The 27,995-nt window shown below is 40.9% G+C and overlaps 2 protein-coding genes across 3 annotated transcripts in view; both read right to left on the bottom strand.

Annotated features, from left to right (window-relative positions):
- Positions 1-27,995, bottom strand: part of agbl4 (AGBL carboxypeptidase 4) — a 253,600-nt gene that overhangs the window by 39,073 nt on the left and 186,532 nt on the right. The gene's annotated exons all lie outside the window — the stretch shown is intronic.
- bend5 (BEN domain containing 5) lies at positions 20,493-27,884 on the bottom strand. Of its 2 annotated transcripts, XM_070908677.1 has the most exons (7): positions 27,701-27,884; positions 26,421-26,551; positions 25,509-25,669; positions 25,195-25,415; positions 23,290-23,438; positions 20,914-21,127; positions 20,493-20,689 (listed from the first exon to the last, which is right to left on the bottom strand). In XM_070908677.1, exons 1-7 carry the CDS (start codon positions 27,882-27,884, stop codon positions 20,493-20,495), a joined length of 1,257 nt encoding a protein of 418 aa, XP_070764778.1. The 2 variants fall into 2 exon arrangements, with proteins under 2 accessions (XP_070764778.1, XP_070764777.1); XM_070908676.1 differs by having other exon boundaries at positions 25,195-25,669.

Raw genomic sequence — 27,995 nt, forward strand, 5'->3', positions numbered from 1 at the left:
AATAAAAAACTACTACATTCGTTGAACAGATCATAGTTTGGATTAGGTCATCACGACAAAAGCCAGACCAATATTTGATTCTTGAAACCAAAACAGATAAAGATATTTGAGTTTAAGAAAACTTGATAGTGGTATATCAGCCGATACTCATTTCTTTTTACAACAACATAACCACACTTTTGAGAAGACTTCCTTAAATTTGTTTTTCTGTGTGTGGGGGGCATTTTACTGTCAAAAAGGTGTTGACAGACTTCTCAATATGTATTGATCATTACTCCTACCATTTCAGGCAAGGCAGAAAAATGTCTTTTCTCCTTCCTTGTTTTAATTGCAAATGAAAATAGCTTCTATCATTAACTACAAATTACTGGTAAAATGTTATAATATTATATAAAAAATATAAAAAATAATCAAAACACCATCATTGTACAATAAAAACACATTTCTTGTCCAAACTGAATATTACCTCAGTTAATTGATATTAAAGGTGAATTCTACATTCTAGCCCAAGCTGATACTGTATAACGGCATCTTCAAATAATAATAAAAAAAGATTTGATTCTACCCACAGGATAAATCAACAGTTCTTTTTTTGTTTTATTTCTGTGATTAAAAAGGTAAAAATTCTGGGAGTTATGGATCTCCCTAATCTCTCTGAAAGTTAACTTGAAAGGATTTAAACGCAGCGTAACACCTGCTGTTAATACGACTCCCTGATAAAGCTGACATCAAATGTCTCAGATAACATCACTGCTTATCTCTGGATATTAAATGACTTCTGGAATATGTAAAAAAAAAGAAGACGATTTTGTTTGGACTGTTGTATAACTGCTAAAAGAAAAAAAATGAACAGATGTGGGGAAACTGGAGAGTGAGAGAAGACAGCCTGTGAATTTAAATGACACCAGGAAATCCTCATCTTTCAATTATACAAATAGCTTGAATGAATGCTGACATTGATACTTTAGAGTAGTCATTTTATAGTATTCATAGCGTATACTGTGTGTCCACAATGAAAATAAAACTTCTACATTTGAAATTAAACGAGCATTGAAATGGTAATCGAGCTCATGACGTTTCGTTCTCTTACCACTCCTGATTGGCTCGCTTGATGCAACAACTGCATGCTGGTTGGTTTAGGATTAATGTGGTTGCCATGACAACATGTCGGCCGTAGAGCTGTGTTGGAATGGATGCGCATGTGTGTATCTGTATATGTGTGTGTGTGTATACTTTGTTTGAAGTGGCAGGCCTTTTCAACAGCTTTGATCAGGGAAATGTTTGTAGTGGGGGCAAACCTGGAGAACAAACAGGACTTCAGAGAGATTAGCGATATGTGGAACACACACACAGACACGCACACACACACACACACACACAGATAGAGATAGGCTGTCTGGAAGTCAGCTTTCTGAATAAAATCAGCCACACATACACCGACTGCTCCTCCGTTGAAAATTACACTCTTTCTATCTTTCTCATGTGATGAAGCAAAGACGAGGAGGAGGAGGAGGGTGGGATATAAGAAGTAGCCATATCTGCTGGCTGACATTCCTCTGTTCTTTCCTTCTCCTTCACACCTACTAGGCTGATGTTTTTGAAGAAACGGACCAAGAACAAGTGATCTAGAGTACAATCTGTGTGTGTGTGTGTGTGTGTGTGTGTGCCACCCCTGCAGGGCCAGTGTAAATCCATCAGTGTTGAGGAGAGGCCAGGTGAGTGCTTCAGCAGCCAAGGTGTGACACACGGCCCCCATGCTCCTCCATCATGCTATACTAAGCAATAGCATGTGTGTCTGTACGTCAGTGGAGTGTGTGTGTGTGTGTGTGTGTGTGTGTGTGGGTTTGTGTGTGTGTGTATGTATGAGAGGAAGAGTCAAATGTGATTCAGACAAATACACTGCACCGCCCGGGCCGCTCCCGACCCCAACCCAGACGGACAGCACTGTAGCTATTCTCAGAGCCACAAGCACATCACTCAGTCCCCAAGGTAGGAGGATAAGTCATCCACTAAGGTCGCAGGAGGTGTTATGTCTCTCACTGCAAGTAGTTCAGAGTTTGAAGAATGGAGGTACAAGGCTAAAACAAATGGCAATGTGCTCCTCATCTCGGTTCCGACAATCGGACAGAGTGGTAAGTCATGTTTCCAACTCCCAAACTAACACAGGGCGTCAGAATGATAAAAGGTGTCAACAACGTGAGGAGATCCATAAAATAATCCCTCTCTGATCGGCCTGTCCTAAGCTTCACATGCCAGAGAGAGATGGATACTGTGTTATACAGTGCAAACTCAGTGGCTTCGGACACAGTGTGTTTAACTTAGAGAAAATGTGTTGCAAAACATTTATTAACGTCTTGAAGTTGTGGCCCTCGAGATGACAGGACCATTCATTTTGAGATGACACTGTTAAGTGTGATGGATCTTTATAAATCCTAATGTAAATTCTAATGTCGGCATCTGAACCTGCTCATAATCACAATGTTTACCATGTTCATTATCTTAGTTTAAAGTGTTAGCATGCTAACATTTGTTATTGAGCACTAAAAGCAAAGTGAGGCTGATGGGAATGTCATTAGTTTGCAGGTATTTAGTCATGAACCAAAGAACTGAATAAGTTGAAATTTTGAACTGATGAAAAATTAAAGGATCAACAAAGTTGCCCCAATTTATCCTGAGGGCGTCATGAATCTGTGTACCAAATCTCATGGCAACCCATTCAATAGTTGTTATATAGTTATATAGTCAGACAGATTCATCTTCCTGGGAACAAAATTTCATAGCAATCCATTTAATAGTTGCTGAGACATTTCAGTCTGGACCGACCTGCTGTTAGCATGATTTAAAATAAACTTAAAACTGAAGTGCAGTACTAGCTACCCTTCATCTCTGAAATAGCATAAAATGAATTCACTCTGCACAAAAAATAGTGGCAAAGCTACTCTGAGCTCCTTCACAGTGATGTCTGCTCACTCTTAACCCCAAAGGAGTTCAGCTTCATTTCATTTATAACATAGAAAAAATATAAATCATGCAGGAGTCTTGCAAAAAAACACCTCAAAAGATAATAAACCATAAACTGAGACAACATCCAACAACACAAAAGATAAGTGCCACATGTGGCATAATCTTTTTCTATCTGAGGGTCCTTTCCCTGTCATGGAAGGAGGCTGGGGGAGGTTGAGACACGGGGAAGCGAGGTGGCCTGATCACACCCTGAGAAGTGGGCCCTGAAGGAGCAGATTAGAAAATGGTGATGCAATATTAATTGGTGATGGTGCGTGCCAGGGAGTGCAGGGTTGTCTGGGGTTTGTCTCCCAAAGGAAAGGCTGTCAGGAGCTGAGAGAGACAGGCGGGATGAGTCCCTGACCTTGTCTGTCAGCTGGTGGAGGAGAGGAGGGCTGGGAAAGGAGACCCCCAGTCCCTTTGACACTCAGATCAACACTCTGCCAGTCTATGGCAAGCCTGCTGGGACACATCCCGACAACCAGACAGACAGACTGACACAGTGAGAGAGACAGACGGAATAAATGTGATCTCCATGGTGAAACATAAAAATAATAATAACAAAAATTTTTAAATAATTTTTATATTATATTGCACACGGGACCTATAGTATGATACAGTACTTTGGTGATGGGAGAAGTTGTAATTTCACTAATGTATTGCTTTCTAACATTTCACCCACAACACTGATAGCTGAGCAGGGAAGTGCAAAGACGATGCACTAAATAAAAACTAGAAAAGACAATCTGTAAATGAAAATCAAGGTAAGAAAACAAGCCCCTATTTATGTCACGTTTTGTGTTGTTACTTTACACAAATTAAACAGATAGAAAAAGAAATTCTATAAGAGTGAGTTTCAAGAGGTGACTTGAAGGAGGACATGGAGTTGGCTGGCATGGTATGTTTGTTTTAGATCATAATATAAAAGATTATTGCCATTTCTTTTATAAAATGTTTAATATAAAACAGAAACTCACAAAACATAAATAATATAAATAGTAAATATTCATAAAAATAAACAAAAGTAACAAGACTAAAGATTATTTCTACTTCAATACAGATGTCCAACAACTGCGTAAGACAAGTTCAACATTTGCACACTAGAAAACAGTGTGCCGACCTCATGATAGTGAGAAAAGAGCTACTATTTTGTTTTTGGCAGAACACAAGAAAAAAGAAAAAGATGTGTGCGACTGCTTAACAAGAATAGGACCAAGGATGTGGAATACAGTACAAACATATAGTACACAAAACAAGTGTCTAGTTTGCTTTTGTAGCGTATGTGTGTAGTCAGCGCGCTTGTAATGTATACAGTCACGGTCCGTGCAGTCACAAAATTTGGGTGTAGAGCGTTTGCATGCGATTATCAGGAGGGCTATTCAAAAGTTTGAGGGCCTGCACGGCCCAGTCCCATTTTGTCTTTAATCTGGAACCTAGAACAACCATAAAGTCTTTATATATATATATATATATATATATATATATATATATATATATATATATATATATTATATATACATACAGGGTTAGAGGGTTTGTATTATAGGAAGGAGTCACTGAGGTATAAGTGAATCAGCGTGACATGGTGAATATGAATATGTGGTGCTGGATGATACTGACTTGTCTAAGGTAACTGAAAGCTGCCTGATAAGTACAAGAAACAGCCAACAGATTTTAAAGTGGTCGATAAGGATAGGTAGCAACATCAAAAATCAAGAAGGAGTTATACGAAACATTGTCTTGAATTGATCAGAGCGGTTTTGGTGCTGTGTCAAAGCCAGATTGAATACACCCACACCTAAATTAGAGATTGGGACACTGTTGAACTGTCAGTATGCTTCATCAGAAGTAAGGCTTGAACTTAACTCTCAAGCTCTCTTTTCATGCTTTACACAAATATTTTTCACTTCACAAATCAGTGCAAACCTATGAATACCTTCCTCACCGTATTTGATCCCAGCAAACAAAAAGGTATAAAAGCAAAAAGGTATGTATATGGCAAAGGTGTGTCCAGGCACAAATGCAACATGAAACTGAATAATGATGATAATAATACAACATAGGTGACCATATGCCGTTACAGATGTGGGTGACACACTTCATATGATATGAGATATGTCATATCATACCAGTATGTGTATAAGTGTGTGGTTTTATTATCCATAATTTATATAATTTATTTTTCACAATATAATGGTATTTTTGGGCTGGGAGGGGTGGGTTTAGGGATATTATGTATGTATTGAAAAAAACAATAAAAAGAGTGATAAAAAAGAAGAAACTGAACAATAACACAATTAGCACCACATGTTGATGTGCACACAAAGGCACACATATACACGTGGCGTAATAAGAGAGCAACATTACTGACAAAGATCCTGACACTGAAAACATAACAGACACAGCAATTCATAACAATTTTGGATGTCTTCCATTTCATGGTGTGAAAACTGCATATCAGATAGCGTTGGTGGTTGAAGAGAGGGAGTGAACAAGGCAACACGAGCATATGGGCGAGAGCCTCATGTCATCTGGGGACACACAAACACTGGACACATGTCAGCTTCAATTAACCCTCTCCCATCTGTCTGTCTCTTTTTCTCTCACTCTTCCTTCCGCCACCAAGATCTCAACTAGGTCATGCAGTGCAGTAAATCCCCACATACAGGGTGCAACATAAAACATTATACCAGCACAAAGACAAGAAACTTTTTTGCCCTTGTGTCACTCCGAATACAAAGTCCAATTTCTTTTCTTTTCCTACTTCGCTTAAACCATCCCCTGTCAAAACAGATCTACTGCATTAAATTATCAATGCTATGGACTTCAATAATTCAGGCTACCCAGCAGTCAGTTATGCTGACAGTGTCATGGAGTTCCCTGACATACTGTTGAGTGTCCCTCCAGAGAGCTTGTCTATGTTTCCCTGCTCTGCAGTCAGCGGCAAACTCACCACTGCTGCTAACTAAAAGGTTAACAACAGCCAATGAATGTAGAGCAGGGAAACTTATGACGGTATTTGCAGCAATATATTATCTTCTGAGTGTACCCCACGTGTACAACACTGTCCTCAGCCATGTTATACCAGTAGAAAGTCAGGCAGGATATAGAAAGACAAAAAGACAAGTAAGAGATGGAACAGAAGATGAACACGCACATGTTCTCCCTGTCCTTACAGCCCCTTTTTGTCTTTTTAACCCTAATTAAATTCACCACCAGCTTACAGTGGCATCGGTGGCACAGTTCCTCCCATCCTGAAGCAGAGGGTTGTTGATGTGTGTGCCAGAGACAGAGTGAAACGTCACGCTGTAACGCTATTTCCTTGAGTCTGACAAATGAGGCCCTGGCTGCGCTCTGGTGTTGGCAGTTACCTATGAAAGAATGCATCACTCCAATTGGCTCTCCCGTCCCGCCTGTCACAAAGCTGAACATTTTCCTTCCACTTGTGGCATGCGCACACAAACACACACACACACACACGTACATACGAAAAACATATAAACAGGAATTATATGTCACAGAGTTCCCGTCCTCTGTTCCTCACCAGTCTTTTCTCATCCACCCCCAACACCTCGTGTCGGATCCCTTCCTCTCCTTCTCCCTCTGCCTGTCGTCCCCTCTTCCGTCCCCTCTAACCCCCCCCATCTGAGATCAACACCTAGATGTGTGCAGGTGCAAGGCTGCTGGCAAACTGTCAGCTTGTATCTCCGTTACTTAAACACACACACACACACTCTCAGCTTGGCTCCAACACAGGCGCTTCCCGGTCTGTGAATTGGTCTCCACACAGCGAGCTAGATCACACTCTCACTGTCAACACATGAAGGAAGACTAACAGCGAGTGTGCTAAAGGTTGGAAAACACTGGCTGGGGACACAGAAGGAAAATAACACAGTAGGGAAAAAAATGTGCAAAAGCTCTCTTTGGGCAAAACATGAAAAAGGCTTTATTGTATAATAGTTCAAAATGAGCTTTTTAAAATCTTAAAAAGCCACACAGATGACTTCATCAGGGAGCTGTGAACATAATATCAAACGCAGTGAACTGTTGTGTGACAGGCTGTATGGCTACATCCCTGTAGATGGGACATCCCCATTAACATTAATGACTTCTACATCAATTTTCGAATGACAAACTATACCAATTAAATAAAGGAGCAACCAAAACAACACAGCAGACGTTTTGGTTCAGATGGTGTAACAGGGAGAGGGAAATTAAATAAAGCACTTCAAAACACATAATACAGAAAGAATTATGAGACAAATTTAGTTGAATAAGCAACTGGGCTGAATGGATCCTCGGGAAAATAGAGCAAATGTTTTGCAATGACTTATGAAGCAACTGCTGATACAATAGAAACTAAAGACAAGACTTTATTACAATGCACATAAGATTCAGAAAATGGACCACAGAGTTTCAGATTTTAGTTTTAAGTGTAAAGTGAAATGAAAAATAATCATGTCCTTTTTTAATTGATGAATTATTTTTATTAACTTCATGAGCCTGTCTCTTCTTAGAATATTTATATCGTGCCTGCTATAGCTTCAGGCAAGAGAGCACACAGACACACAATAGGAATGACCCTTTTCTGTGATGGTGAGAATAGACTACGTAGATAACATTTATTGAGATTAATATCAACTTTACTGATTGAAAATTAAACTACCAGAGATTAAAGATATGCTGATATGGTGTTAATGTACTGGCTGGAAATGTAATTAGGTGTTATAAATGATTCTGTCTGTAGCATCAGACATTTATATCATCATATAAACCTATACACACACACACACACACGCACGCACACACACACAGACATACATACATAGACCGTGTGGTGACCTCTGGAGCTGTGAACATGGAGCTGGTGTCAGTCTGCATGGCCCAGGGTCATCTGACAGCTCTAAACAAGACTCTCATTAACACCAGGCCATTAAAAGCACCTGCTGGCACAGTGTTTATATGTGTGTATGTATGTGTGTGTGTGTGTGTGTGGTACCCATGGACTTGGGGTCTGGGTTGACATTGAGGAGGGCAGACAAGTGTCAATTTGGTCTTCAGCCATGAATCGCTTCAGATATCAGAACTGCATACAGCACTCAGAAATACAGTGACATAGAGAGTTAAAGGTCGATGAAGGAGTTTCTTAAAAGAAATAGATATTACAGATGTTTTTACAAATACGGTAAGTCAGGTAACCAGAACAGTAGACAGGAGTACTGTTACTGCATCTCACTACATATAAACTAATCTAAATCTCATTGCAGAGTAGGTAAAACTGCCATCAAGGTGGTGTAGCCCTTTTACAGTGCGCACACAAGGCGCCCATGCAAAAGGGAGTGAACTGTTCTCATTGGACCACCCTGTATAAATAAAGGCTGAATGACAGATGCTTTCCATTACTTTTCATGATAATACTTTGAGAATTGTTTACTTATTTATTTACACAGGAACACTTGATTCTGGGACATGAAGATGCAAAGAAACAACTAATCTTGGAAAATGTTATCATATATTTCGACTAAAATCTATTGTTCACAGTGCTTTCCTTGTTCTCTTGCTGTTTCTAATGAAATTACTGTATTATTGTTCATTCCAAACAAAGTTGGGGACTTTGCTTGTTATTAGAGCATGAAGCTCTTAGTGCTGAAAGAGATAAAACAACACAACTTTCTTCAAAAGGAGTAATCTGATGGATTTCGGAGAGATTGCAAAGTGACGGATAAGCCATGTGTTTTTATGTTGTTTATTTTCAGTTCCTGCTACACAACAAACTGAGAGGGAGGACTGAGAGTGGTTGTGTTTATCTAATGGGAATACTGACATGCATCCATAGCCACATATATGTGTGTGTGTGTGTGTGTGTGAGCATGTCTGTGTGAGGAGAGAGAGACCCAGAGTGCACATGTGTTTGAGTGTGTGTGTGTTAGAGAGTGCATGTGCCAGTGCTGCCAGGATTTGCTAGAAATGGTATAATTTATCACACCTAATTAATTATACTCCAACACCGAGAGAGAGTTATCCTTGTCGCTCAATCGGCTCCCCACTCTGCCTCCCTCTGTCAGACGACAGGAGGAGAGACTCAGATAAACTCCCAGAGCCTGAAACACCACAGCTTTTTTTGAAGTCTCGCTCTCTTCTCAGGCTGATTCGCCATGCCTGTTTAGCCAGCTTCACATTACCATTTAAATAAAGAGGCTAGCTAAATGACCACTGGTAGAACATAAAAAGAGAAATTAAATTGTTTTTCTGTCTCACGGCACTTTATTCTTTTCTCTTTCTAGCTAAAGCTCCTCATCATTTTTAATATGTTTGGTCCGGGGGAATGGTTGATAAAAGTGTGGAGAAGAATCCAAATGCAAAATGAACTATTCATCTTTGATTACAAGCTAAATCTAATCTCTTTAATGGGGAACAATGACTCACAAAGCTAAGCAGACTTGAAACAGCTCAGGTATGTTAATTTCTTGAGGGGAATTGATTCTGATAAAACTAAACCAACAACAAACAAGAAAATGGCATGAATCACCACTGGGCATAAAGTTTGTTTCAAATAGGGATAGGGGATAATGTCAAAGTATAAAGCTTTACTAAAAAAGTACAACATACAAATAAAAAGGCCTCTGGGGGCGTAAACTGTGTGTAGTAGTTATCTTGAGCTACAGCAGATGGAGAGATGTGAGATGTGAGAAGCAATTTGCGTCAAAATTTGTACTCCTCTGAGTTATAACTCAGTCAAATCTGAACACACAGACATGATACACACATTTGTAGATTCAGTGCGACGTACACTTCCCGGGGATATCATTATATCCAATGTCCATCGTGAATAAACATCCATAAATCCACAGTGTCACACTTTGAAAACCCCTGGTCTAAAAACAGATGGCTTGGATAGTAATTTAAGAGTGGGAGACGAGTGATGAGGTTTGCCCACCGTGGATCTATAGATGTTGACATGAATAAAGTTAAATCTGTAGCCTGCATGAGTGAAAACACACTGCAGACACCCCCACACCCATCATCAAGGAGGTACGCAGATTGTATCGGACACAGATTGATTGCCCTTGAAATCCAACAAAATTGCTTAGCTTGTAACAAGCTTTATTTACTACATTAAATTATCATTAAAATGCTATTAGCACAATTAGTTGATTTCCATTTTAAACAACACATCTATGGCGAGAGAGAAGCGCTGAGGGGGAGAGACAGAGGGAAGGCAAAAGGGTGTGGAGGACAGTGGAGAGAGGAGAGGAGGTAAAGTTAGAAGAGGAGCGAGAGGAAAGATGAGAGGAGGGAGGAGAAAAGAAGAGAAGATGTGTGAGGAGAGGAGAGGTGAGTCAGGCGACGAGAGAGCAGTGGGAGATGAATATTAAGCAGCTGTAGTGATTAGGGTGGTGGTGCAGAGTGGCACTGTGACAGTGACATTGGCTGCCATTGGCAGCCCCTGCCATGGTGATTCACTGGAACCTGCTTCATTTGGGCCATAATTAGCTTAAATGTTCAGAGAATGAAAAATTCATCATCGCTTTGAATCTTGTTAATTGGGAGAGCCGTCTGCATTAATAGAGGCCATTTGGAGGCTCTGTGCTTAAGTATGCGTGTGTGTGTCTGTGTGTGTGTGTGCTCATACGCAGGTACATATGCGTGTGTACACTTAGGGTAAGTGAGCTCAGTTTTGCATCCACTTGCCCAAGGGGCTGATGGATTCCAAACAAGTTTTTATCGTTGAACCAGCCAAATAAGCTTCTTATAAATGATAAGGACATCTGAATAATGCTGGCGGCGGAGAGAAATTGAACAGCTACAGTCAAGACTTACCAGCATATCTTATCATACGTACAGTTAACTGACAATGCAGGGACATGCAGCAGGACGGGCATGGGTGTATAAATATGAAGGTATGTAAGGAGCATGCGAAGACGATAGTAGCTCATCCGTGTGTATTACTGGCAGAATGAATCAGTATCAACTTATTGTCTGTTAACCCTGCAGTCGCTTTTCAGATAAACATAGCAGCAGAGATGGGAATATGGGAAGAGATAATGTATGATTCATTACTGGCGATAATGTAATGAACACTCTTCTAGCATATTTTGCATACAGATGTGTGCTCCATGCTGCAAATGAATGCAGCTTATGTGAAGCTGCTTAAAATGGAAAACAAATCTCTAAGAAATCAGACAATAAAGTGCTCCGCATACAATCACACTAACAGCACAAATGAGATTCAATTAGAAGAGTGTAAGCTTGACTCTTTAGTCCCTTTCTAATTATTTGCAGTAATTTAAAACCTTTAAGGGAGAAATATAGCAGGATGAGCAAAGGTCTGAGAGGGTCAAATGGAAACAAAGTCAGTGTATTGTATCAGTCAGTGATTTATAGACTAGACAAACATTCCCTGAAAACAAAGACAGACTAATCAACAACCCTGTTAAAGTTGTTTAACCCATTCCTGCTTTTGCATTTGATGCTGAATATCTTGTGTGATAAATAATAGATGTTACACTCATGTACACTTAGAAACCAAATCGACACGTTTGGAAGCGAGAGTGTGTTTCTTGTGCAGCAGCAGTGCCAGTTGCTGCATTTTGAAGAAATTAAGACTAATGTCCATTATTTCCCTGCAGTGAGGCTGGAGCCAGATCACCACGACAGTGTACAGCAGCAAGAGCCGAGAGTTCAGTTCAGACTTTTAGTTGGTGGCCAGTGTGCCATATAGTTCAGTGCAGCCTGGGTTATATGGAGTGTGTTTCATATTCAGCAATAAAACATGCCAATGTGTGTCCTTCCTCTAAACCCTGTGTGTGTGTATGTGTGTATATGCTCCTGGAAACATCAAACCTTGTTATGCTGTGGTAACATATGCACCCAGTGCACCCTCTCTGAACTTCCCCTTCCAGGAGGCAACAAAAGCTGTTATATTTCCACATTCAAAACAGTAACAGTGTCATAAAGAGAATGCATTACTGCCACCTATTATGCTGCGCTGCTATGTGCACCGTGTCTGCATGAAAAGCAAAAGGTGGACAAGATGAATCCAAATGTTCCAAGAAGCTCAGTAAAAGTACTGAAATGGCCATATTCATTAGGTTGTGTGTGTGACATAAATGCGATATGTCTCCCTCTATACTGCAGTGTGTGAAGAGGACACGGTGTTTATGCGACAGACAGCGAGGCTGCAGAGCTCAGCCCAGTCTGGACCAGCTCAGCCCAGCCCAGCTCGACCCAGCCGGCACTAATCCATCATCACCACCACTGAATCATCGCGCTGCCAATAAAGCCAGGCGGCAATACATTACAGGCATGTGGCAGGCTTTAGCGATAATGACATTGAGAAGTCCCCTTGGGCTGTAGGAAAAGCCTGGGCGCACGACACACTTGCTTACAGAGGCAGTAATATATGGAAATGCATCAGTGTGCCAGACAGGGGAGAGGACGGAGAGATGAGGGAGTGAGTAGAGCTCAGTCTATTCATAAGGAAAGAGGGAGGAAATGGCCTTCACAGTGACCACTTGCTATCAGTTTCCAATGTGGACTCAACTAAATCCAGCATTCAATGATGGGGCTCATTTTAGATTCAAGCCTCTCCAAACAAGCCATCTTACAAGCAATCTGATGTGTCAACACCCCATTTCTGTCTTATCTTGCTCTCATGCAGCTGAGTTGATATTGCAATATGGTTTGGACATGGGACATGTGAGATACAGCGCTGCCAATCATCGGCATGCTGTGTGGCACAGAGGCAGGGCCAGCAGCATGGGAACTGAATGAACAAATACAGTACAGTGAACTGTTGGTCTCTGCCATCCTGTTATCTTGTGGCTGACATTGAGAACAATCTGCCGGTTAATCCCTCACCTTCACGGCAGATGCACACACACATGCACTCCAAAACAAACCCAACTTGAAACACAAATCTACAGCCAAAGCATCGGAGATGTGAAGGAGAGGGGGACTGAGCGTTACGGTGACAGAAGTTGACTACAGAGCCTATGAGGAGGGGAAGCTGGCGTCAGATGTGGCATGAAAAGTCACTCAGAGTTTACTAAGCAACACTGATCTGTGTATGGAGGAATGAGAAATAACACCAGAGCTCATCTGCCTCTGTCTGTCTGGAAGTCCGTCTGCCTTCACGGTGTCAGAGTCCTGAGTGAGACGTTTTAAAAGTAAATTGTTACCATTGTATGGCCAACTTTAACTGTAATTTTAATCTTTGCATTTAAATTAAAGGTTTAACGAGTCACTATGTGCTGAGAAATTTGCATTAGCCTGGGGGTCATTAAGGTTTTCGGAAACCCATTCAGCACACATGGCCATCAATTTGAAAATAAAAAAATCTTTTGACATTAGTTAAGTGGTATTCCAGTGTAAAAAATAACACTTTAAAGGCTTGAGGTAGGTTTGCGCTCCAAGCTATTGACCAGATTTAACCCCGATTTGCTGGTTTTAAAATATACAGATTGAGGTGAACATACTATCTGTGGAAATTAAGTTACAACTCACTCAGAGCCCCCTGTAACTTTAAAAATGTGTCTTAACAGTGAACAATAGGGCACAGCTACACTGATTTGTCAATGACGAGCCAGAAAACTTGATTGAAAATGTTGTTGTCTGTCTGGGTTTGTTCTGGAATTCCTTTGATGCAGGCGATGCAATTAAAGCAATCGTTTTTTGGGAAATACCTTTATTTGCTTTCTTGTGGAACGTCAGATGAGGGGATTGATACCTCTCTCAAATCTGTCTGTTAGATATAGAGCTACAGCCAGTAGTTGGTTAGCTTAGCTTAGCACAAAGACTGGAAAAACATGGGGAAACAGCCAGATAGTTTTTTACCTTTGGACACAGCCAGGTTAGCTGTTTCCAGTCTTTATGTTAAGCTAAGCTAACTGGCTGCTGACTGTAACTTAATATTTACCATACAGACGTGGTATTGATCTTCCCATTTAGCTCTCGGCAAGAAAATAAGAATATTTGTCAGAACTATTGCTTTAAGGAGGATGCAAATAGATCTCCAAATCCATGTGATTTGGATGCGATTGTATCCATTGGGCCCACAAAGTTCAACGTGAACTTTTCTGACAAGCAACAACAACACAACACAAATATTGTATGGTGGAGGCAGAGGCATCATCAGCACAATACAACAATTTAACCTTAGGTTCCAACATGAGTCTCATCTTGTAGATTGTTTCTTTGATAAAAGAACACCAGGCAGGAAAGACAAAAAAAGACAACAAGAGGTTTGTGCTGATAGAATAAAAGTCTGGATTTATTTGTTTATCTATACATTAAACAGGTGTTCCTGAATGCAGCAAGAGAAAACACAGAACAGGATGCTAAGCGTCAAAGAGTTCGCATAGCAGAGGTGTGGCCGGTTTAGCAAAGACATGTACACTTTCTATCGCATATACTTATAACATCTTCTGTAAATGTAGGGTTGCCTCTGTGGGGAGGCTAAAGTAGGGAGAGGGAGTGTTTACTGCAATAGTCTTGAAATTCTTTTCACATTATCGAACCAACTGGAAATACTCCATACAGTAATAACCCTGTCTTTCCCTAATGATCATTGCAATGCAGTTACAACTATTACAGATAGGTATATACCCAAGCAGCCCTGTATAGCTCAGTTGAATTCAACTCCACGAAAATGAAGTAATAGTTCTGTACGGATTTGTCATGTCGCCATTGTCCCCTTTGACTCAATCTCAAGGCTGTGCAGACACATTCAAAAAGGTTTGAACGCTCTCCAGTTATCTCTCCCTGGTTGGCCCTCCACCCAACAGTGATGTGGTACCAGGTGATTACAACTCAACACCTGCATAGGAATTCAGTTACACACAAAACTCTCTGGGTCAATTCCCTGGACCAGAGCAAAGCTTAAAATTGAACCATTATGAAACAGTCCAACGAATGGCTTAAGTGCTTCCATGAAACCAACTGCTGTGTATTTGAACACACACTGCTCACAGTAGAGAGGAGTTCCCCAGCACATTTCATGTTCACAGACATGGTCAGAGTAAAAAAACAAAAAAAACAAAAACAAATACTGTATATACATACTGACAGGTAGAGCAAACCACCCCAAAAAAACCTCAACATACTTACACTTTGGCGCAGAAAAGATTCCATTGGTGTCACTGCACAGGGTAAAAGAAAATAATGCACTTTTTGTATAATTAAGCCAAAGTCCAGACACTGTATGCTGCTGTACACATGACTTTAGCCCACAGTAAGTCAATCATGAACAAATTGCTACACTAAATTCATACTTTTAACACTGAAAATTACATTTGAATCATTTAAACAACAGTAAAGGACAAAGAGATACAATGGGGGAATCACAGATTAAAGTGGTAACTGGATAAAATCAATCACTCAAAACCAGGCAGGCTGAAACTCCCCAAAAACAGTCTTCATGAATGTACCATGAAGACTCTCTGTGATCTCCATAATGTCTAGTTTGTACATGCCCAAAATCACTTCTAATGGATATTATTTGGAATTATTTTACCAATGGAATCCCCCAAAACAAACTGGACTTAACTTTGACTCAAACAGAACACGGTTTTGCTGAGGACCTCTTCTACTGTAACATAACGCTGACGGGTCCAACTGAGATTTCCTTTATGACAATCTGGCATGCAACCAGTGACGAGTGGCTTTAGATTTCTCATCTGAGTATGATCTAATAATCATGTACTATATATAGTGAAACCTGATCTAACGGGTAAAAATGCATATTATTGAAAATACACTGCAACAATGTCATATTGGTAGACAACAGGTGCTAGAAGCAGATGCATCCTTTGAAAATCAGCAAGTTCTGAGGTACTTCTGAAACTCACAGCTGAGGATATAATCACTATCTACAATATTTGGATGGATAGCATATAGTTGATACAGTAATAGCAGGGTTATCGTTTTGCGAAATATTTTGGCTTAAAGTCTGATTAGCTGAGGGGATAGTGGCGGTTGACACACCTGAATAAAACATAGCTGTATGAGGATAAAAACATAGAAAAACAGCACCATTTGAGGTCCGATAGACAGATCAGTTTTTGAACTGTTTGCTGGTAGCACCGTCAACCAGTAAAAATCTCAGAATGCAATACAGAGACAGAACACAACCACTGATCAACTGCACGACATAGCAAAGAGCGAAGATATATATTCAGAGACGACCCCTCACGCAGACACCCCTTTACAGCAGCATCTTTAAGCAGGTAATAAAACTGATTTCTCCTAAGAATGATATTGTGTACTGAGGTGTTTTACAAGTTTTATATGCTGTACATGTTGAGAGTAACCAGGTATACCTTTCCTATAGATTTTTTTTTAATATACACACATAGTTTACAGTCACTGACAAACAAACACCAGAGTAACAATGAGGTAGGACGGTGAAGTTAGATGAAGTAGAACCGGTTTGTGGATTGTATACAAAGTTACTGATACCTTAAGAAAAATATAGGCCTAACAATGTGTTCCTCCCGTATTTTTTCTCATTTGAAGTAAGTTTGACGTTGTATCTGAGGCTCAAACAGTAATGTATTTTGTGTACACTTAGTTGTGAAAACGGCAAGATGGAGCCATTTATCTTGTTCCACTCAGTGAAGCTAGAACTGATCTTGTTTTCTCAATCAAACTGCCAAAAAGCAACATAAAGCTCCCTCACTTCTGAAGATTTGACAGGCGTTCACAACATAAGCCAAAACACCAAGCGAGGAGGACAGGATTTGCTATTATCTTGATACATTTGCATTTTTAAATCCAGTCCATATACATGTCAGGAGAGTAAGGAACTAGAGGTGGCACAGGAAGAGGATCATAGAGCCAGCGAGGTTACATTTCCTCCCTATCGCTACATGAGTGTGACAGCGAGAGTACAGGAAGGTCTGGTGTTGTGTACAGAGCCAAACTAGCCTATATCATCCATTAATGGCTCTGCCAGGTTATGTATTTGTGTATGTTACTAATATGCAGCTAAAACCCGAACTGCTCCTTTGCAAGTGACTTGGTACATTTGATAGAGATTGGCCTTGCCATCACAGATTAAGCCAAATCTGGGTTAAAAACATACAGTACTTCCATACAACTTTCATCCATTAAAGATGGGTTTAGTTAAAGGATTACGCTTAATCGCGCTCCAGGAAACCAGCCTTTGAAAACAAGTTAATATTTCAGATGATGTAATAGCTCTATTAATGCTCTATCTTAAAGCATTATTTTAACCACACCCCCTTTTGGCATCAAACAACAAAGAAACAAACACAAACACAATACACGACAATGTGTCAGAATTTCAGCAAGGTCGCTTTGCACAGCAGAAATCTTTTCTTTTGTTTAAATTGCATGTATTTTAAATACATGCTAGCGCACAAAAAAACTCACGTTGCTCTGTACAGGGAAAACAAAAAACTAAAGGACACTGAAAAGGGATATTTTCAGGAACACCCCAAAAATATGATCAATAATATGTCAACATTTTGGTGGCTTAAGATTCACTAAGCTCTATTACCTTGGCATGGGCTATTTTTTTGTGCAAACCCTGCTGCTGTCAACATCCCCCTTTCTTTAGCTTGATCTCAGCCTTCAATACTTTGGCTTGCAACTACCACTCATTTGTAAAAATACACAATTACCTCTATATAAGTCATATTTATACATAACCAACATCTTCACACATTAAGTTAAAGCACATATTCCAGTCAGCTTGCACATTTCATAGGTAAATATTTTAGATTGGTGAATCATGTTTTTGGCTTGAAAGCCAAGAAGAGTTGTTAACTTTTGCTTGTCAATTTGCCAAGTCAACCAATTATTGTTCAGGAGGCCATGACGGAGTAATAGAGTCCAGTTTCAACATAGTGTGACTGGTGGAAATCTGGTTTTCTAAACACCCCAAATAAATCTGCACAGATTTAAATATTTGGAAGTACTAGTAGTATTTCCAAGTAGTAGTTGGAAGTATTAAATCTATCAAGCTTGTTTTTGAGCATTGGCATGTCAGGGACATATCTGACTGACGAAACAAAATGATATCCCATAAATCATTCTTGCCGTAAAAAAAACAATAAACCAAAGTGTTCTAAGGTGCTTCACAATAATACAATGATTGTTAGGCCTTAATCTGTATAGACATTTTAAAAAAGGACGAATACCACAAATACATTTCTTTAAGATTGAAGAAATGGCCCAGAAGTTTAAAGTGCATTCAATATAAATGATTTGTGGTGATCGAACTACTGCATCTCAATTGTACAACGGATTAATGATACAGATTCTCATCTTACTGTGGCAGATCATTAGAAGGTAGACTCTAAGTGAGGTTTGTTAATTATCACATGTTGTGAACGTAGCTTAATGTATGGGCTCTGTCAAAATCTGATGTTAAGGGATGCCTTGTCTCTCTTATTCCACAGAGATCACTTTGGCTAAGAAAGGGAGTTTTTTTTTTTTTTTTCTCATTTGTTTGTAGATTCTACTGATCTACATTTGGATACAACATCAAGCTTAAAGCCAACAATTCATATGAAAAAACGAACAAAAAGAAGTGTAAAAAGAAACACAATAAATTGTCAGGTAACATGGAATTACAACATCAATTAGATAAATCAAAACTTGACCAGGACTTTTAAAACTGTAACATGACTAGAAACTGAAATATTCATGTTTGATGGAAAACAATAAAAAGATGCGTTTTATGTACACTAAATTATCTCCAAAACATAAGGTAGCTTAACAAAAGGCTGATCTGAACTTTTGAAATAACAAAAAAAACAAAACAAAAATAAAAACAAGACAGACAAAATGATAGAGAGAAATAAACCAACTGACAAACAAGAATCTAGAGTGTGAGGAGGAGAGAGGCTTGATGGGCAGCTCTGCAGCAGATTCACAGTTAGCCACAGCTAGGTCACAGTTGAGATTTCAATCTGCAGCATTTAGTTCCAGCCTGCAGACAGCCACACAAACCACTTTGGATCAAAACAATAAAACAACTGGAGAGAAAAAAAAACATAAAAAAAACATACAAGAAGAAGAGGACATTTTCAAAGTTCTGATGGCATAGCTCAGAGGAAATTGTCACTGGAGCAACCTTACTTTGTTCCCCAGTGGCGTGGCTTAAAAAAGAGGGGGTTATTATGGGGTTCAGCAGGCCCAGACAACTTCCACAGTACAATAGTGTTTCAGACAGCTTTACCCACAGCTAACACTGCTTCCACAAGAAGATGACCTGAGCCGTGCAGAGCTGTGCCCTGATTTTCTTCCCCACATTGTCCCGTTTTGAATACAGGTGGGGGGATAGAAAGTAGCCCGGCTCAGCTCAACTTAATGGTGTGAATCACACAGAAAATAGTACCTAGCCACCTCTTACATTCTCACAGCAAAGTGCAGGTGAAGCTTCATCACTTCAGCTTACTATATATTTACAATCACAGCCTACTAGAAAACCCAGGGGCATACCAGCCCCTGGTGATTGCCAAATCCATTTAAGGCCTTTTTTCTAGGCACCAACATGCCTGTACCACTAGAACTAATTAAACAGTCAAATTGTCTGAAAGTGACATGTTTGATTGAGAGTAGCACACAAATATCCCATCAAAACCTTTCCTTGTGCTCTCTCATCGATGGCAAATGCTCATAACTAAAAGGTCAACATAAAAAACAAAACAAATACAGCACTCTATAGACTCTACAATAGAGTCATACTTCACATTTAATCTTTGTAAGTCCTCTTTTTAATAATAATAAAGTGACATGTTGTGATTGACCTACAGTTAAGGGGGAGCACACGCTTCGAATGAATCTCTTGGAGCAACAGAATCTCTGCTGCAAAATGCAATATGGCTGCTACAAATTAAGACTTGCGCATTTGAGACCCTGCTGTCCCATTCTATGCAGTAAGTACCAACAGCAAACCCTAAGCAATTATTGGGTAGACGCCAAAATATCCAACCGTTCACACGTCTAAGATATAATGCAAGCTAGCATCATCTTTATAGCATCAAAAGACTTTATCTAGGGAAATAACCTCTTACTTTTTAAAAGTTTAAGGACTCAAAATTATGTTCTGACACAGAACAATAAATCAATTTAACAATCACATCTAATCTCTCCTTTGACACGAATGCACACATCAATAAACCATGTCTCTGTACCAATCCCACTGTAAAGCTTATAAAAACACTCATACCAGCTCATATCAAACTAGTTCACACGTGTTCAACTCCTCACTGGTGGGTAAAGCTGTCTGTCAGCCAATGAGGAAACCGGGCACTGAGGAAGGTGATGGTCGCTCTATAGGGAGCTGAGATGGGGTCTATTTGTTTCAACGTTTCACACAATAACCGATCCAATGTGTCAGAAGAAAACAACTGCTCCTGAAACTGTGACAAACATCCCCCAACCACCCATATCAAGTCCCCTCAATATCCTGCGGACCACGGGGTGGCAGAAGGCGCTGGCGTGACAACAGTTGATCACTACATGCCATCATAGGTGAAGTTCTCCATCTTGACTGTCTGTCTGATGAGCAGCTTGGACTCCCGCCGCTCCTCGTTCTTGATGGACTTGTTGATGTCCATTATCTTTTCACAAATGTACTTGTTCACTTTGGACAGTCTCTGCGTAATCTCTGCACTGTCGGCTGTCTCTTGAGACACTCTGTCGTAGAGACACTCTGGGGGAAGGAGCGAGTGTGAGCAGTCAGACTACAACAAATTAAAAACTGCTGATCTTATCTTTGTCTGGTGTCTAATGAATATAATTCAATGGTTGAAAGGCTATATGAAAGAAAATCGTTTTTCTGTATCTATGTTCTCCAACTTGTCTCAAGCTTACAAAAGACCCATCAGAACAAGGATTCCCACAGTCTTGACTTCATAGGTTTAAAGTTTACCTTACCTCTGACGATTTTCAGTTTGCTGGGCGACAGTGGAGGTTTGGGCAGGGCATCTTTCTTCTTTTTGGTGGCCACTCCAGTGACACTACGGTTCTTGAGGGTTTCTGTGCCCCAGATCATTACAGCCAGGTTCTTTGTGAATTTGGAGTCTCCCTGGGTTCGCTGCAGCTGGTGCCACTTCTCCTCTTCCACCCAGATCCCTCCACCGAGGTGTACCTGCAGAGAGGGCAACCGTAAAACACCACATATTAAAATGTGCATCTACATTCCACTGTAGATAAAAATATTAAGTGTCTGCAAAGTGCAAGACAAAAGTCTATGGTATTGTGGCTCAGTTTTAGTAGAAAAACTGTGGCGCGAGTAGCACGTTGATACTTGCTTGCTCATGCAGGACTTCCAAACAGTACTACTTATTGAAGATCTGTCTGCCCCAATAAACAAATGCCATTGCAGTTACCCAACTGTTTCATAAGCCACCTTTATACTGGAGCATGCTGGGCCATCAGACCCCAGAGCAGTAGTTACAGTGTTATTGTTTACAGATCAGATTTGGAGTAGTGATGGCGTTTTCATTAAATCTTATTGAGGTTTAAACAACATTCACGCAACCATCAGCAATAGTAATCTAATACAAGCGAGCAAGACAGAAGCAAGTAGGTGAGGGAGAGAAACAAACTAAACTGAGACTTAACTATATTTGCTACCATAGCATAGGATCTTACTGGAAAACAACACATTTACATGCATAGTTAAACTCAATAACACATTTTGTCCTGTGATGATTATGATAACCACCCACTTGCCTAGCACATTAGTGTTAGGTGCTGTGGGATCTCAATCCAGTTTCACCAATCTACGATGCTCCATGCCTCTAAATCTAAACAGACACACCAGGTCATAGATTGTCATGGCAGAACGCATCTTAACCAGCTCCCGCTTAGACCAAATTGTAAATCCCACGAAGGACCACTTTCACCAACAAGGATACATAAATAAGCTCAGGCCACTGGCTGCTTGTAGCCTGGATTACCTCCACTATGAACTTAGCCTGTAGCTCTCTACACAGTGCCACTGCACGTTGCATAAGCCTGCACCAAACACTCCAAGCCGATTGCCAGCTGAGGCAGACTGCCCTGGTCTTCTAGGTGAGCTAATGAAGCAGGGGGCATATGTGACTCTCTTTCCCTTCTTTACTCTCTTATCACTGTAAAGTCTTTAGGCTAGCATCCAAAAGGCTTTTCCCTGTGCAGCTAATGTGCTTTAGGCCCCCACCCAGTAGACAAGCTTTTTACTGCCCTAAAGTTAAACAAGATTGTTTTCATCCCCCCTCCCTCCCCGTTGCTCTCGTTTATCTCCCTCTCCATCTCTCCTTCCTTCTTTTCTACCTCTTCCTCTCACTCTCTCACAAGGGCTAACCTGTCAGTCACTTTAAATTCCTCTCGTGCAAATAATTAATATGGGGTCCCTGATGTAGGAGAGTTCTAATTTGCAAGTGTTCTTCACGCTTGAAGTGGCTGCAGGCCCCAGAGCTTGTAGTACCAATTCCCCCCCTGTCATCAGAGACAGGACGCTGGTTGAGTTACAGCGGTGGGGGGAGTAAAGAACCCTAACAGGCCAATAAACACTGATGATGCTGGCTGGGCTTGCAGGAACAATAATAATCTTCTCAACCTTGTTTACCTGCTAGGGTAGGGCAGCCAGGGGGAAAGGACTGATCAACTATGACGGCATGTTCCCAGGTTCACGGGTGTTAAGAGGAAATACAGCATTTCCTACAAAATCAGGTTAGTTCCCACGGTCACCCCCAGGCAGAGAGCCAGGGATACAGGAGAGGGAACTGAAGGATTCAGGACTATCAAAGAGTGAGAGGGGTTATTGGGATAATCTTCAAGAAAAGATTGAAAGTCCCTATCTGTGATGCAACATTTGACCGTATAAATTTCAAGTCAACAAAAATCAAATTCAGATATATAAGTATATAAATATGTGTTTCTCAAGTGATCATTATTGAAAACACAGGCCAGTTTTACTGCTGACTGATTGAACATAACTAACAAGCTTCACACTAACAGCATCAGAAAACATCTGATTAATTTGTTGTCAGTTGGACTATGTTAAAGGCCTGTCAATCAGTCTTTGAGGCTTTGAGTGAGTGCTGGGGGTACCCTTTTGTTTACATTTGGATGAGTGATTTTGCCTTCAAGGATAAATGTGAAAACAGACAGGGAATATCACAAAGACCACATGGAAGGTTGGTAGCAGGTGAACAGGCATGTGATTAGACAAAATCAAATAACTGAAAAGGTGATATTGACGTGGCAGCCAGAAGGAATCAGGAAAAGCTAACTTAGAGTGTCCCTTAGTCCACAGAGACATACCTTCCCATCGTTGCAGGTGTATACTGTCCTGGGTGAGGGCGAGTAGCTGGAACTGGTGTTGGCTTCTTCTCTGCATGTCTCCTGCGCCTCAACAATGGGTTCAACCACTTCAGCCTTGATTGTCTGAGTGCCATTGTCATGCATAGGCTCTGGAGATAAAAAGGAGACATTTAACATTATGGAGATACAAGCCACAAATCTACCTCTGTCAGCACTTCAAGTTGAGGCGAAGGCCATTCATCAACTGCCAGTCAACTTTACAGAACCATAGAGGATGACACTAAAACAGGACAGTAGTTGTAAACAAACAGTTGCACTTAATCCCTACAGTATCTAGTAGCATGTGGCATGTGGAGTTTTCTGGTCTTTACCACTGGAACAGTGCCCACCTGCTTGTCTGCTTGCTTCCTGCCTTCGGCTATAGGCTTCCCTGTGCCTCGAGACAGGTGGTTATTTTAGCCCAGTAACTAAGCTGGCTTGGTGGCTGGCCACGCTAAGCTCCAATGTAGCTGATGAGTTTTAATATCGGTCAGTGCACTCCATCCCCTGCCCGACAGCACCCCAGGGTGCTCTAATCTTTAGCCTGTCCATTAGATGGTCTCGCCAGTAGCCAGGCGCCTCTGTCCAGATCTACAGGGGGGCTGAGGTTAACACCAGCATCTGGCGAAGCTTGAGTTTGTACACTGCTGCGCACTGCAATGACACCACTTTTAATCACACTTACAACTATAGTGCCTTATATTTAACTTCCTATATTGTATTTACTATATTAGTACTGGAACTATTAAAATCCTATTGCTGGATTATAATCTCAATATTGTATTATGTGTGTCTATTAACTATTACACCTATCTGTTCATTTTGTATAACTGCCACTTTCACACTTTACTGCTTACATTGCACCACCAGCTGTACAAGGCAGGAGATCTGTCTTTAAACTTCCTCCCCAAGTTTTCTTCTGTTTTTCCTTACATCTTAAATCTTCTTAGAGAGCTTGGGCTGGACAGGAACCATTGCTGTTATGGGAATATTGGTACAGCGTATGTGAAACTGGGCTATGCAATATAAACCTGACATAACTTCAGACTTATTGCAATGCATTAGCAAAATTGATCTACTTTAAGCTACAATAAAACTCTAGACCAGGAATGTTATTTTAATTTTGAAAATGACTAAGCATCTTCTACTTGGAGCAACTTGCAATGGGTGAGCAGGTGGGGGACGCAGGTGGGTTTCTGTCTCAATCAGTTCTTTGACAGAACAAATGAGAGGACTGAACCACAACCTTCTTCTGTTTTATGATGTCACTATCATCACCAGTCTACCCTGCCAACATAAGACGCACGCCAAACTAAAGCGCCCAAACTCAAAGTTCAACTAGTTTAGTTCCATTTATAACTTTACCGGTGTATCTTAATTTTAGTAGAAAGACATTGAATTTAAACAACAGTCTGAAATGAACATCTAGACTAAAAAGACAAGGTCTGAGAAGTATCGCGAAACTATTCAAGGGCCTTTATCTCAAAACATTTTTCACAGCGTAGCAATATTCCAGTTGCATCTTCCTATGTTTTTTCAGACTTAACTGCTAAAACCATTATGTTTGGCATTCATCAGTGTTCTTAAAAGAGGCATAGATCCTTTCAGGTCAGAGGGGGTACAATTAGTGCATTGTGTAGACATACAGTAAACCCTAGGATTATAATGTGTCCACACACTTGCCTCCCACAGATGTTAGTGTCCAAGACTGACTTTCTAAGAATAAAAAGTTCTGTGCCTCTGACTTGCAGCTTTAGTTGAAGCTTTAGTTCTCACCACCAACTGATTTGACTCTTCTTTAAATGACAGATTAGGTTAAAGTTTGCTAATAAACTTGTGTTGGTGTGCATGCTCCTGGTCCCTCACCGCTGCCCAGTCTCATGAGAAGTACGTCTTGCAGCCTCCTGTTGAAGTCCCTCAGTTCTTTGACTTCTGTCAGCAAGCTGCCATATTCCTTCAGCTTCTTGGCCTGCTGCACCAGCTGCCTGCGGGTTCTCTCCAGCTCCTGCTGCAGCCTCCTCATCTCCTCCTCCTGTTGCCTGTAACTATGAACCAGCTCCTCGTAAAGGACCCGAGGAACCACAGCTGCAGCTACCCCAGACACACAATCAGTGTCCACCTCCAAATGCTGTTGCTGCTGGTGATGATGTTGCTGATGCTCTGCCTCCATATCTTCATCTTCGTCGTCTGCATCCTCCCCCTCCTCAGCCAGCCGGTCCTCATCCAGGTCCTCTTCGCCCTCCATACAGGAGCTGGCTGCATTCCTCTCAAGGCGAGCCACTACTGCTGCCAGGCTCTTGGAGGAGTTGGAAAGGGGGCGTCCATGGTCCTGAGACAGGGCCTGAAGAAAATAACAAGTGTCAGTATAGGCACCAAATAGAAACTTAATTTCACTGGTCTATTGTAATAACTAAAAGTTGGGAATAAATCATCATCATTCAACACTTCGAAGGCGGAACAGATATAAAAACCACACATCAATCTACAAGTGACATGACAGACAGAGTGCAGTTTGTTTTGACTGTGTGGATCTCAATAGGAACTGGGAGGAGAGGAGTCACTGAGTTCTTTGATGAGCCGCTCAGAGGATTTGTCTGTGAAAGGGCAGCTGTCCAGAGTGCTGAATTTGTGTTAATCCAGCATATGGTAAAAATAGCGTGGGGGATTTTGGGTGTCAGCCAAGTTTATGGAAATGCGACATTGTATCATCAATACATATATTCACATATAAAACTATTGCTGTGTATGCCTCAACATGACACATGCAGTCACACATGCGCCCACACTTACACAGTGTTGCTATGAGCTTTTTTCAGTGGGAAAATTATCACTGACACAGCACAAGATTGTCAATATAAGTAAGTAACTTTGTTACTTCATTATGATAAACTATTGAAAGTAATCTTTGCTTTATATGGCACTATCAATAAATAAGCATCATTTAAGACTCATCAAGGGTCAGTGAGATTGTATATCATGGTGTCATTGTACTTAAAGCACAAGTTGGTGAGGATGAGTCCAGCCCATAATGTATAAACTTTGTTCTTCTAAAAAAAAACCCCGCAACTAGTGTCTTATTTAGGTGAGCCTACCTTTTTATGCCTGAGTGGCATTCTGTCCTCTCCAAAACTGTTTTCAATAGAGTTTCCTGAATTCTTGATGGACATCTTGGGAATTTTCATCTTCTTTTGCATTATACTGTCTTCAAATTCCTCCACTGTATCTGTGAAATGCAGAAATAGAAGCAGGGAGAATCTCATAAAGTTTCAAAAAGTTAGATAGATTCTCATGAAACGTGAAAGTATCCACATCATTCTTCCATCCATTTGTGCAACTCGGGCCGAAGGCGTTTTGTCTCTTCATTCTGCTAGATCAAACTTTAGCACTCTTAGCCTAGAACTAAAATGTAAGGTTTACAGCGGACTTTGATACAAATCGTCTTGGCTACACGGCGCCTTCACGTAACTCCTCTGTGAAGGTGTTAGTTAGATCAGACCGATCTTGCAGCCCAGACAGCTCAGATTCGGGGATTAGTGATGTAGCTAGTTAAAGATCGAGCATAGAAAACGACCGTGAGCAAACGTTGCAGTAACTGCAGCTGACATTTAGCAAATCATTTCACTTGCACACTCAAGCACATAAACATGATACGCTGTCATGAAACGGCCATGACGTTGACATTTTACTGACGAAAAGGTTGCTGTATGTTGAATGCATTGATGACACGGCGATGACTGCAGCACCGCATCCCGTCTGTGGCACAAACCAACAGATAAGCCAGCTATCAAGCTAACTGCAACCCAACATAGCTTCGGGCTAGCGTCTCGACTACATTTGCAAACCTTTAACAAAAATGATAATAGGTCAACCGCGGGCTGTCACATGTGTTTATAATGTAGTGACAACTCGGCGCGTGCACGCAGTAAACTAGCGCGTTACAGCTAACATGCTAGCGCGGAACGAATACACACCAAGCTAACAAGCGTTAGCTTCATGTTGTAAACAACCGTTGTGACTGGCTAACGTTGCTGCCACGTATTTAGCGAAACAACCAGCACTACTTTATCGGAACAAGAGAACTAACTCTTGGGACACCACACTCTGGGTGTAAAAATCTGTAAGAATTGACGACAAGGTATGACTACCTACCAAACTTATCTTAGCATATCTAACTAGCATATCTAGCTAGCCACAGCCGAGGACGTTGTTGTGGCTATCAGTGTCAGATTCCAGCTGATCACGTCCTGACAGATCGGACAAAAGGACTTGCTTTGACACATGTCCGAATTTCGCGCACATCAACGTTACTTGGTCAGACAGACAAAAACAGAATTAAAAAGAGAAACGCTGATGTGTTACGAGGGCAACTTACCTGCAAGGGCAAGGATCTGTGCTTCGCACGGCTGGCCTGCGCTGCCATTCTCTTCAGTTCTGTGAACCAGATACACCTTCTGATTATCAAAATCTGTTTTGTGCAGAGGTCTGAAAGCTTCGACATTTGAAACGGGTAACGCGTAGCACATATCGTCTTCAAAGAATCTAACAAAAGCATACATTATTTACTTCTCTTTGGTCCTGCACTTTGGATATGGTTGACAGTTTTTCCTCACAAAGTATTAAAAAAAATATACACATAGGGGGGTTGGGGATGGTGTCTGCGCTCGGCT

Source organism: Enoplosus armatus, chromosome 7 (genome assembly GCF_043641665.1).
Source record: "Enoplosus armatus isolate fEnoArm2 chromosome 7, fEnoArm2.hap1, whole genome shotgun sequence".
Classification (NCBI taxonomy): domain Eukaryota; kingdom Metazoa; phylum Chordata; class Actinopteri; order Centrarchiformes; family Enoplosidae; genus Enoplosus; species Enoplosus armatus.